Source organism: Quercus suber, unplaced genomic scaffold (assembly GCF_002906115.3).
Source record: "Quercus suber isolate HL8 unplaced genomic scaffold, Cork oak 2.0 scaffold_347, whole genome shotgun sequence".
Lineage (NCBI taxonomy): Eukaryota > Viridiplantae > Streptophyta > Magnoliopsida > Fagales > Fagaceae > Quercus > Quercus suber.
Genome location: NW_027069799.1, coordinates 716,074 through 728,193, shown reverse-complemented (window position 1 = coordinate 728,193; position 12,120 = coordinate 716,074). Strand labels below are relative to the sequence as shown.

General features: G+C 37.5%; 1 protein-coding gene across 1 annotated transcript; it reads left to right on the top strand.

Moving 5' to 3' along the window:
- The first annotated feature begins 4,663 nt into the window (after positions 1–4,663).
- On the top strand, positions 4,664–5,614 carry LOC111984145 (late embryogenesis abundant protein At1g64065). Its single transcript, XM_024015775.2, has one exon. The coding sequence runs from the start codon at positions 4,778–4,780 to the stop codon at positions 5,372–5,374; it is 597 nt and encodes a 198-aa protein (XP_023871543.2). The 5' UTR covers positions 4,664–4,777; the 3' UTR covers positions 5,375–5,614.
- The last annotated feature ends 6,506 nt before the right edge of the window (positions 5,615–12,120 follow it).

Below are 12,120 nucleotides of genomic sequence, written 5' to 3'. Positions count from 1 at the left end.
AGTAATAGCTTAGGGATATTGTAATGTCCATCCACAATCTAAGTGATTGTTTAATTAAGCATATTAGTAGGTCAATTTTAATCTTGAATTTTATTTTTTTTATTGCACTTTTAACATTTGTTCAATAATTATTTCTAAAAAAAAAAGCATTTGTTCAATAATTAGTTAACAGACACGGATTTCCTCCAAACATGTTTGCAACAACTGCTGCAAGCATGGACAAGTGTCAGTCAAATAAAAAGACACTTAAGTAAGAGTCATGTGCGTTGCACATGACCCATTTTAAGAGGATTGCTGTTATACTGCCTGAGCATATCAAAAGTCTCTTATAGGTTGTCCAGATGTTTCTCCTCATCCAATCTTTTTACCAGCGTATCATCGACATATTCTTTCACATTCCGCCCAATCTGTGGATGAAACATATGGTTCACCAACCTTTGATATGTTGCACCTACAATCTTCAAACCGAAGGGCATCACCTTATAACAGAATAGACCTTGACTGGTAACAAAGGACGTCTTCTTCTGATCTGCTTCGTCCATCCTTATTTGGTTGTATCCAGAGAAGGCATCCATAAAATTGAGTATCCTATGCCCTGCTGTAGAGTCCACCAATTGGTTGATACGTGGCAGCAGATTGCTATCTTTGGGGCAAGCCTTATTTAGATCGGTGAAGTCTACACACATCCTCCACTTGCCATTAGCCTTCTTGACCATTACCACATTGGCCAACCAATCCGAATAATAAACCTCTCAAATAAACTTTGCTGTGATTAACTTTTAGACTTCGTCTTTGATGGCATTGTCTCTCTCGAGGGCGAATACTATTTTCTTCTGTCGTACTGGTTTAGAGGAGGGAAGTAAATTTAAACGGTGGGTAATGATGCTAGGGTCTATACTCGACATATCTTCATGACTCTAAACAAACACATCAATACTATTCTTCAAGAAACGGATGAGATTCCCCTTTGTCTTCTCTTCTAGATCTGCGCCAACCCGAGTGTACCTTTCAGGATTGTTGTACTCCAAAGAAATTTCTTTGAACATTTTTGTAGGCTCCGCCACAATTCTCCTTTCCTCGATGCTCATCATCTGCACTTACTCGTCCATGGCCCGCATGGCCAAGTAGCATTCCCTTGCTGCTAGTTGGTCTCCCTGCACTTGTCCTACCTCATGCTTCGTAGGGAACTTGACTGACAGGTGGTAGGTAGATGTGACCGCCTTCCAACTATTTAGAATTGGTCTTCCAATTATGGCATTGTAAGAGGACGAGCAATTTACCACAAGGAAATTTACATCTTTGGTTACCTGTTGCGGATATGCCCCCACCACCATTGGCAATGTAACGGTGCCTACAGGCTGTACCTTCATTCCTCTGAAACCTACGAGAGGCGAATGTACTGGACAGTGCTGGTCTCATCCAACCCTCATTTGCTAAAAAGCTGGATAATATAGAATGTCTGCCAGACTTCCATTGTCTATCAGCACTCTTCTGGTTGTGTAGTCAGCAATAACGAAGGTGATGACAATAGCGTCATCATGAGGGTGGTGAATTCTCTCCACATCCTTGTTCGTAAAAGTGATCGCCTGCTCGTCTGCATTTCTCGTCCTGGGAGATCATCCAGAGAGTTGAACGTTTTGTACTACCTTCAGGAATGTCTTTCTTGACTTAGATAACTGACCTATTGAACCACCTCCTATAATTACTCTTATTTCTCCAAGTGGAGGTCGCGACGACTCTTCTACTTTCCCTTTCAAATTCTCATCTTTGTGATCTCGTCCAAGAAAATTTCTCAATTTCCCTTGTCTGACGAGATTCTCAATTTGCTGTTTTAAATCGAAACATTCATTTGTGTCATGCCCATGGTCTCTATGGAAGCGACAATACTTGTTCCTGTTGCGCTTGTTGGGATATCCTTTCAGTTTCTCCGGCCACTTCAAAGAAGGGTCGTCCTTGATTTGCATAAGGACTTACTCGAGTGGCATGTTCAACGACGTGTACTATTGATTCTGCGCTGAAGGACCTGTCTTTTTATTGTCTCGGTCTTTCCTATCTTCTGTTCGTCCTTTCTTCGGACAAGGACCTTGTTCGGGGTGGCGCTAAGTGTTTATTTCCATTCTTTTCCTCTTCTTAGCTATGATCGCGTCCTCTGTATTCATGAAATTTTGGGCCGAATGGACGAGTTCAGCCATGGACTGAGGCTCTTTTTCATAAAGTTTATGTATGAATAAGTCAAAATTAACCCCGTTATAGAAGACTGCCAATAATAACATGTCATCCACCTCGTCCACGCTCTAGACTTCCTTGTTGAAGCGAGTGATGAAGGACCGCAAGCTTTCATTCTCTCCTTATTCTATGGTTAACAAGCTGGACGAGGAACGCTTGTGTCTCTGTCCCCAATGAAGTTATTAACAAACAATTTGCTCAACTCTTTGAAAGAACTTACTGAATTCAAGGGTATTTTGCTGAACCAGACTCGTGCCGAACCTTTAAGGGTGGTAGGGAAGACTCTACACATAATTTCATTACGAACCCTTTGAAGATGCATCATAGTCTTAAAAGTAGCAATGTGATCAAACGGGTCACGCGTTCCATCATATGAATCCAAGGAAGGCATCTTGAATTTTGGAGGCAAGGAGTGGCCATTGATGGAAGCCGTGAAGGGAGAATCTGTTCAGTGAACTAAGTCTTCTACAGGATTTGTTCTTCTCATGTTCTCCCTCATCTCATCCATAACTTTCCTCATCTGGTCCATCTCCCTCTCTAAGTGTGGCACCTTTCTCGATGTAGTACCCCTTGATTGGCTTTCCGGCTCTGCATTTCTTCCATCTCCCTGGCTTTGTCCACGCTCTTCTTCATAGGCTTCATGTCGTTGTCTTCTGAGATTAATTTCCCTTCTCAATTCCTAGTTTTGGCGAGTTAACTCTGCCATGGCAGCAGCCATTGACTGCACGTGTTGGACAGAAGATGGTTGCATGGCAGGCGCCGATTGATGGCCTCGATGGGGGTTACTGGAAGCGTCTCTACTCTCTTGAGGGCTTGGACTAGTAGCCCTTGATCTTGTTCGAACCATTTCAACCTTTTGTTGGAGAAAGAAATTGCAAAACTCAACAAATGAAGTTCGAGTGCGACAAATTACCTTTTCCACAGATGGCGCCAACTGATGATTCCTCGAAAATCAGTAGGCTGAAAATCTCGGGCGTTAACAATCTTAAGACTGTTTAAGAATTATGAAAAAAAAAAAAAGAAAAAAAGAAAAGAAAAGAAAAGAAAAAGCAAACAAGAAAATTAGAGGAGATCGGTGGAGGCTGGCCAAGAACCCTCCGATGGCTAAGTTAGTATTTTTTTGTGATTCCAAGTATAATGGAAAAAATGTCTGAATACCTTTACCTTCTCGTAGAATGCTTATATAGTGTGCATGAAGTAGTTATTTCTTTTTTGTAACTTTTCTCATTGTTGTAGAGTCCGAAAAACTTGGAAGTAATTCCCGTAACTGCCATGGAAGTTGTATTGTTTGGCTTTATTTTCTCTAACTATTGTTGGCAACGGTTCGTAGTAATGAGCTATGATTTTACACTTCCAGGACGAGCTTGCCCAGGACGTGCTCTCCCAAGACGAGATTGACCTAGACGTTCTCTACCATGACGATTTTGCCCTGGACGAGCATTTTATGCGGCATGTTCTGGATCCGAATGAGCCTCATGGACGAACCTAGAATACATTCTGTGGCCCCATTAGTTACGATCAACACTATCTTCTTCGCCTACAATTGTAGGCCTCTCTGACACCACGTGTTTGTCCTCGGACATGTTCTCGTCCTCGGTTTGGGTCTCGGGCCCAATATATATGTGGATGAGCATCTTTGGACTCTCTGGCCCCACAATAAGTATTAATGACCCTCTTTATATTAAAAAAAAAAAATGATTGACACTCTTTTAAAGTATTAATAATGTCTCATTTTTGTCTTCTAATATTCAATATTTTTTGCCATGTATAACTCATTTATTTTAGTAGTATTTAGAGCACATGTTCATGAAAGATATAACTAAGTAAATTTTTTTGTTAGTTGAAAAAAATTTATTTTCCGAAAACAAACATTTTTTCTTTTATTTTTCCTAGAATTTTTTTTGAGTTCGTATGTAGATTAAGGAATATAAAAATGCATATATATATTTTTGTTAAAAATAAAAGCATTTGTTCCTATAAAAAAAAGAAGAAAAGAGAGGAATAAAAGCATTAAAAAAAAAATTTATGAGCCATTTGAGACTGAGATGGGATATAAAAAATGATCCAGTTAATGTATTAAGAGCATACATTAACAAATCCGTTTTTAGAAAAAGTTTATCAAAAATTGAAAAGTTATCATAACTTTTTCAATTCTTGATAAAACTTTTTTTAAAAATAGTATACTATTGTATGCCTTAAGGGCACACATTAGTAAAATCCTACAAAAAAATACCAACACATAATTAATTACTGAAACGCAATCCCAAGCCTGACACTTGTTAATCTGATGTCTTACCAAGTAGGCAATGTCGGTAAACGGAACTTTCTTTCATTCAATTTCCAGTCAATTCATATAATTAATTAATTAATTAATTAATTATGAAGCAAATCTTAAAATCCCAAATTCTAAAGCAAACCCTTTTATTATTTATATTACGAGTCATTCGGAACCAAGGTAGCCACAAACACAATCCATAAGAATCGAATATTTTATAGTCTTTCCTCTTTCCCTAGTACTGAGTAGAGAGTGACAGACAGTGTATACAAAAAGATGGATGTCGAGAAAGCGAATCACAGGAGAAACAGAAACAGGACTTGTTGCTGTGTAGGCACAACAATCTGTATCATCATCGCCATAGTAATCCTCGTACTCATATTAGCACTCACTGTCTTCAAGCCCAAGCGCCCCGTGATCTCCTACGACCACATGAGCATCGAAGACCTCGATTTCTCTTTCGATATAACCAAGTTCAAGGTGTACCTCAACGTCACTCTCGATATCGATCTCTCCGTCAAGAACCCAAACAAGGCCGGTTTCAAGTACTCCAACTCCACCGCCTATCTCAACTACCGGGGCCAGCTCGTCGGCGAAGTCCCCATTCCCGCCGATCAAATCTCCGCCGGCGAGACCAAACCCATGAACATCTCGCTCACGCTCTTGGCAGACCGTTTGCTTTCCAACTCAGACTTGTATTCCGATGTGAAATCTGGTGTGTTGGCACTCAACAGCAACGTCAGACTTCCTGGGAAAGTCAAAATCTTGGGTTTTAAGATTCACGCTGTTTCGACCTCGACCTGTGATTTCTCTGTCTTTATATCCAATCAAACTATTAGAGATCAAACCTGCAAGTATAAGACACAATTATAATAATTCCTATACTTCCTAGCAAGTACAACTACTACTTTCCCTGTTTACATTTTTTGTTCCTATTATTCTGTTCCATCTGTAATTTATTACTTTTTTTTTTTTGGGATTAAAGAATTTTATTTATTTCATACCGTTACTAGACATGGCAGACTGGCAGCGTTTCTACTTGCAATTTTTAATTCTTGAGTTTTAGTTTATTCGAATTATGAGTTATAAATAATAATTATTGCTTACAATTTTTATATTTTCCAATTAGTTTTCTTGTACGGTTCTTCGTTCATCAGATTTTGGGAATTCTAATCTGTTATCTGTATTTTGTATACTCATAAACGTAATGAATAAACTCTACACTTGTATTTTGTATGTGGTTCTTTTTAATTAACGTAAAAATCATTCTTAACTTGTAATTTGTAACAACTTTTACCCAAGTAGCTCAAAAAGAAAAGAGAAGGAAAAGTCATAAATATCCAAGTTGATCTCTATATTTTTTTTAATAAATAATTTGTGAGCAGAATCAGTAAACTGTTATTCAAGATTCACTGATTCAGAGTTCTGATGCTTCCACATTAATTCATATATGCAACTTGTTCACTTCACACACTCGATAGGAGAGGCTAGCTTCAGTCATTAGTCATAACTTGTCAAAGAATTACTGTAAGTATCATTCATTTTGGGTTCATTACTAATGGAAGCTTAGTTGGTTTTGTCCCCAAAATAGCGTACTTTCCGGGTCAAGATGATTATAAATCTAGCTTCAAATCTATAATCTGTGGATACTTCTTTTTTGTGTGGCTAAATATTATATTACAACCTCCAGCGTCCAACAATTTACTCTCTGTTGGGAGGCACCTTTGGTCAAAGCAAAGCATGTGCTGGGCATGATGATGATGGTAGCTAACAAAGTTTGGCACAACTTCGGGGACGCTTTCAAGCATCAAATACTGTTTCCGAAGAAGTCTCCAGTTCACACCAAATTGATTGGAGTTTGTTATGCTTATGCTAGCAAAGAAAGGAAGGGATGGACCGTTGTGCCCTTGAGCTTTACTAATTTGAAATAGTTGGCAGTGCCCAATATGCTAGCTTTGATTTTACAAAGATATTCACTGTGGCACAAGGAGAGATATCCCATAAAACGGTTCTAAAGACTATTCTTTCATTGACGTGTGATTCGTATATTTTTTGAAAGGATGGGCTTTCAAGAGCTGTGTCCTCAGCGGCAGGTCTGAACATGACTTGTGTAAACTTAGAATAAGTCTGGTGTCACATAAAGTGGCACAACAAATGGTGCAATTTGCCCATGTGGCGAGTTGTGGTTGGTGGAAGGGTGGTGGTGGACCCATATGGAAACACCCCTCTTCCAATTACAACTCGCCACATGGGCGAGTTGTGGCATTTGTTGTGCCACTTTATGTGGTACCAGACTTATTCGTAAACTTATGGTAAGGACACTGCTTGTTTCTAGTGCACTGGACACATGTCTAATTTATCTATAACCTAAGGTGTCTAATACAACTAATGCATTAGACACAATCCCAACCCATATGCTAATGCCAAATGGTTACCGAAGTTTTCAACTTATTAAATATAGGTAGACACAAATAACTCTTATTAATAGGGACATAAAACTTCTTAAATATGGGTAGACACAAATAACTCTTATTAATAGAGACATGTATGAGCATCACTGGCGGCTGCAAGTTAGAGTTAGGGTGGCCACAGGACCACCTTGGCTTGGAAAAAAAAGTCACAACCTGTATGCTAATGCCAAATGGTTACCGAAGTTTTCAACTTATTAAATATAGGTAGACACAAATAACTCTTATTAATAGGGACATAAAACTTCTTAAATATAGGTAGACACAAATAACTCTTATTAATAGAGACATGTATGAGCATCACTGGCGGCTGCAAGTTAGAGTTAGGGTGGCCACAGGACCACCCTGGCTTGGGAAAACAAAGTCATTATTTTATATAAAATTTAAAAATTTTATGATTTAATTTTTTTTACCTTAAAAAAAATGTGTGACCATCCTAAATTTTTTTAGGTCCAATATAATTAAATTTTGGATAAAATTTAGTAACAAACTTGGTTATAGATTAAGGCTACAACTCCACTCAATATTTTTTTATTAGATATGAATTTTAACAATTCCACATTAGATTACAATTTTTTTTACTTATATCCTCCATACTTGCAAAATTTCAAGAAGATTAAAGATAAATAGCTTATGTCATCAATTAAATGTTTAATTTGAGAGTTTTTGTAGTCTAAAATTATATGCAAGAAATAAGTTTATGAATTAAATAGTAAATAACATCCGGTTGACATGAAACTTGACATGTGTTTTAAGAACATAAAAAAAAATATAATTCAACAGTTAGATTTTCAAAATATGTAATCATGTTAATTTGTTTAGTGAAAGTTGTACTCTTAGGCTACAACTAAGTTTGTAGTCAAATTTTGGTCATCTTAACAATATATTGGGCATTTCCAAACAAAAAGAAAAATTCAAGAAAAATTTTATTTAACTAAAATTTTGAAAGAGATAAGCTTGCAGCATTGATAATGAGCTATAATTATCTTTTTTATTAAATATTGTATAATTTAAGTTTCTTAATAACTGTAGGGACTCAATTTGGATTGACCTTGGGTGACGGGTCCTTCAGCCCAATAAGCCCAAACAATACATTTATAGAGAGTGGGGTGAAAGGTTTAGGTGCTGGCCGTCGATCACCAAGCATGAACTTTCTTGTAACGAAGAAAAATGCTAAGAGTTTTTCTTTCAAGGGGGGAGATGCTCCTCGGCCTGTGGCCGAGGAGGCCTTATTGTTCTCCCTTTTTCTTTCCCTCCCTCATTTACTTTACTAACTTTTCTTTTATAGTTTTCATCTTCCTATCCCCTCTTTCCATCTGTTGATCATCTATTTGCCTTCTTGTCTGGCCGTCCGTCCCATCAGAGGCCTTATCGGTACTCAAGTGGTTCACTCTGATCAACGTTATCCATTAGTACAAAATTGAATTATAGCTGTCCACTTTAGGGGACCAGGTCAAAAATTGACAACTCTACAATTTGGTAGGCTCCTTTGGCCAATGTGTGAACTCCAAAGTCAAGCTTCCCGCGTCCTTGCATATAGTAACATTAGATCAGTTCATATTTAAATCGAATAAATAAATCATTAAAATAAATTTAAATAAAAAAGTTAAACAATATTAGCTTTAGTTTTACTTCTTCAATATGTCATAATAAAACCAAAATCCATGGATGATATATGTAAAACCTTACGAGTAATAATACAAAACTATACCCTATATTACACTTTGCACCAAAAACTTTTTAAATTCACATTTTACACCCTAATTTTTTTGAATACACATTTTCCGTTATATTGGGCGGAAAGCTCAATCACATGAGTTGCATGCCACTCATGCTTAAGTGGAACATAGTCTTAAAGTACTTTTTTTTTTTACACCTAATTTTATTTAAGTACCACCTATTTACTTTCAAATACACACACCTTATTCTATCTAAAGCCCAAGAATACTTATGTTTGGCAATATTTAAAAAGCCCATGATTCAAGTCCATGGCAAAACAATTTTATCAATGGAATTCAAATTCATGATCAAAGCCCATGATTTAAACCCATAGCAATTTGTCTATCCAAAGCCTAATTCTCATTGGCAACGTCAAAGCCCAATTCTCATTGGCAATATCTAAAACCCAATTCTCATTAGCACTACTTTATCAAAAAAAAAAAAAAAAAAGAGCCTAAGATTATCAACCCTTGGCAAATAAAAAATATCATGGTAAAATATTATTGTGGCAAAAAAGACCATGGCAATCATCTTATAAAAAGCTTATTAAGAGTTATCTTGAGGATTATGTTCTCGAATTATAAATCCATGAAATACGTGGACATCATTTGCATCACGACATCCATAATATATACCTTCAACACTCATGGTAAAACATTCAAACCCATAAGGTCATCATTTAAGTTATGAGTCTTATGACACGATTATTAGAAACCAGGAACATTATTTGCAATATGGAATTCATCATAGTAAGTGTTATTTACAAAAGTATTTGAAACTTGTCTTATTATTTCAAACAATACAACTAATTGCCCAAAGGCCCATTGCAAGTATTTATGAAAAACCCAAAAATATTTACTAATAAAAGTCCATGAGGAATGAAAACCTATGGCAACATGTGCACACAACCTAGCCCATGTGAGCAAGCCCAAGCAAAAATCACCAGCAAGAGGCAAAGGAGAGTGGGCAAACAGCCCTTGTTCATCCCTAACCAAAAAAGAACAACTAGAGACTCATACAAGGGAACCAAGCCTTTCAGAATGGACTAAGGGCTGTCCCATCAGTTTTTTGTCACCCTCTACCTGATGTGAACAGTACCTAAGGGCTGTCATATTAGCTGAAGTTTAAAGAATGATGGAACTCCATCATCTTCCTCAAGACTGCACCTTCAACTAAAGGGGAGCTAAAACCAAATTATTTAAACTCCAACAAATTGATGTTAAAAAGCTAAAAATATTCAAGACGTGATTCATGTGCCAAGCCCATGAATCCTGAAGGGGAAAAATTGGAAACATGTGGTTTGAAAGGCATAAAGGGATCTCCAGTGAAACCCCCTGAAGTAGACTAGATCTTGACACCTGGCTTGGGGTGTTAAATCTTACTTCTTAGGGGTCTGAATCTCAGTTGCAGTATTCGGATTCGCTCTTGATACACGCTTCAATCACAATAATCAAGCTCGGCTCCAAAAATCCTGGCATTTAATGCAAAACACTCTAAAATCCCATCTTTACCCAAAAAAGCAAGGTAGCCCTAAAATGGATTTTCCTGCTTCTGATAAAAAATCCCAGGAAAGCTTGACCCTGATTCATCACCTCTAAGTGGTCATACGATTTTTGGATTCTTGTCAATTAATGCTTCTCTAAAAGCTTCATTATAAAAGCACAAGCAAACTAACCAAAAACCAACTTGGCTACCCCTCTTTGAGACTTTGAAAATTCGTTGGCCATTTTTGCTAGTGGTTTAGCTCTCTTTTAGCTCACCACCCATCATCTTTAAACCTAGACCCATCTAATCTCAGATCTTCTTCTCCTCCCTTTACACTACCACAGCTCATATGTGTCCTCCAGCTAGTCACGAAAAGCCCATTACCCATAAAAAAATTTGGTCTCAGTATCAATCCCATCTCACTTACTCAAAAGTAGCCCACGTTCATCTTATTCATGCCTTATAAATTTACACTCACTAAAATCTTAGCTCATTAAAATCTTAGCTTGATACTTGCTGCACTGAGCTGGGGATCTTTCTCTTCCTTCACATCATACCAATTAATCCTCCATTTTTTCTTCCAAGGGGACCTTTAATTTTTACTTTTTACTTTACCGTTGAAGGATATGATGTATTTATAACAATTGAACTCTTCCCTCACCTTGATGTAATAATGGCTGAAAGCACAATAAATTCCTCTTGAATGAGACACATAAGGACCTAAAATTTGCTTAAATTTATCTAATTATTGATGGCTGGACCGTGTAATTCCACCTTTACCATTGGACAATTCATCTTTTGGACTTAAGTGTAACTTCACCCTTACCGCTGGAAAATTTATTTCCCTTGAACTATCAAAACAGGACCACTAATGTATTAACTAAGTATTGTAAGGTATTTTCATTGGGCTTTTGTTGCTATTTTGTTAAGTGCAGCCTTTGTTTTCCATGCTTGAGTAGGCTTGTCATCACATCGATAGCCTTTGGGTGTCATCTCAAGAGCCCATAGTTGAGTTTCGGTTTGGTTTCCCAACATCTCATTCAAAGGCATAAATTTCCCCCTCTACACATAGTCCAAAGACTCAAATGCCCCTTTTCAACCTAACAACAAGCCACTTTCTCTCTCCAAACTCTTCCATCGTTTTTGGCTACACACACCTTTGCAGAGCCACCAATTTTCAAGTATGAGATTCGCAATCAAGACCCACACATTCCCGACCGTCTCACAAGCAAAAACTAGATCATAAACACAAATTCATAGGAATAAAAAATCACAAACACAAATTCGGATCAACCCATATAAGATCCACAAACATAAATCTCAACCAATCCATCACAAGGATTTGCCGTGAGAGAGAGAGAAAGAGAGAGACCTAAATCATATACAACCAAAACCCAAATCGGATTTGAATCAGGACCCAAGCAAAACCCAAATCAAATCTGAATTGTGACCAAAACAAAACCTAAATCCGACCTAACCACCATCACCCACTACCATCCGTAGCCTAGCCACCATACCACCTTCCATCTTCACCAATATGTGCATGCAAGAGGCCTAAAACACCAAGTCACTAGTGTGAGAGACTACCTGAGACCAGACTGTGTAAAAGATGTGAGGGACTTTTGAGTTTGGACTTGGAAGAGGGCATTTAGGTCTTTTGACTTGGTGTTACTTAAGCAATAGTCATGTGCTAGTCATGTGATTGAGTTTTTCATCCAATATAATAGAAAATTTAACTTTGGGGGTGCAAAGTGTAACAAATACCATAGTTTAGGGTACAAAATGTGCATGACCTAAAACACCAAGTCACAGGTGAAAGGGACTACCTGAGACCAGACTATGTAAAAGATGTAAGGGACTTTTGAGTTTGGACTTGGAAGAGGGCATTTAGGTCTTTTGTCTTGGTGTTACTTAAGCAATAGCCATGTGCTAGTCACATGATTGAGT

Bases quoted from the DNA above. Each gene is read 5' to 3' on its own strand.
- LOC111984145 (XM_024015775.2), top strand. From the start codon at position 4,778: ATGGATGTCGAGAAAGCGAATCACAGGAGAAACAGAAACAGGACTTGT.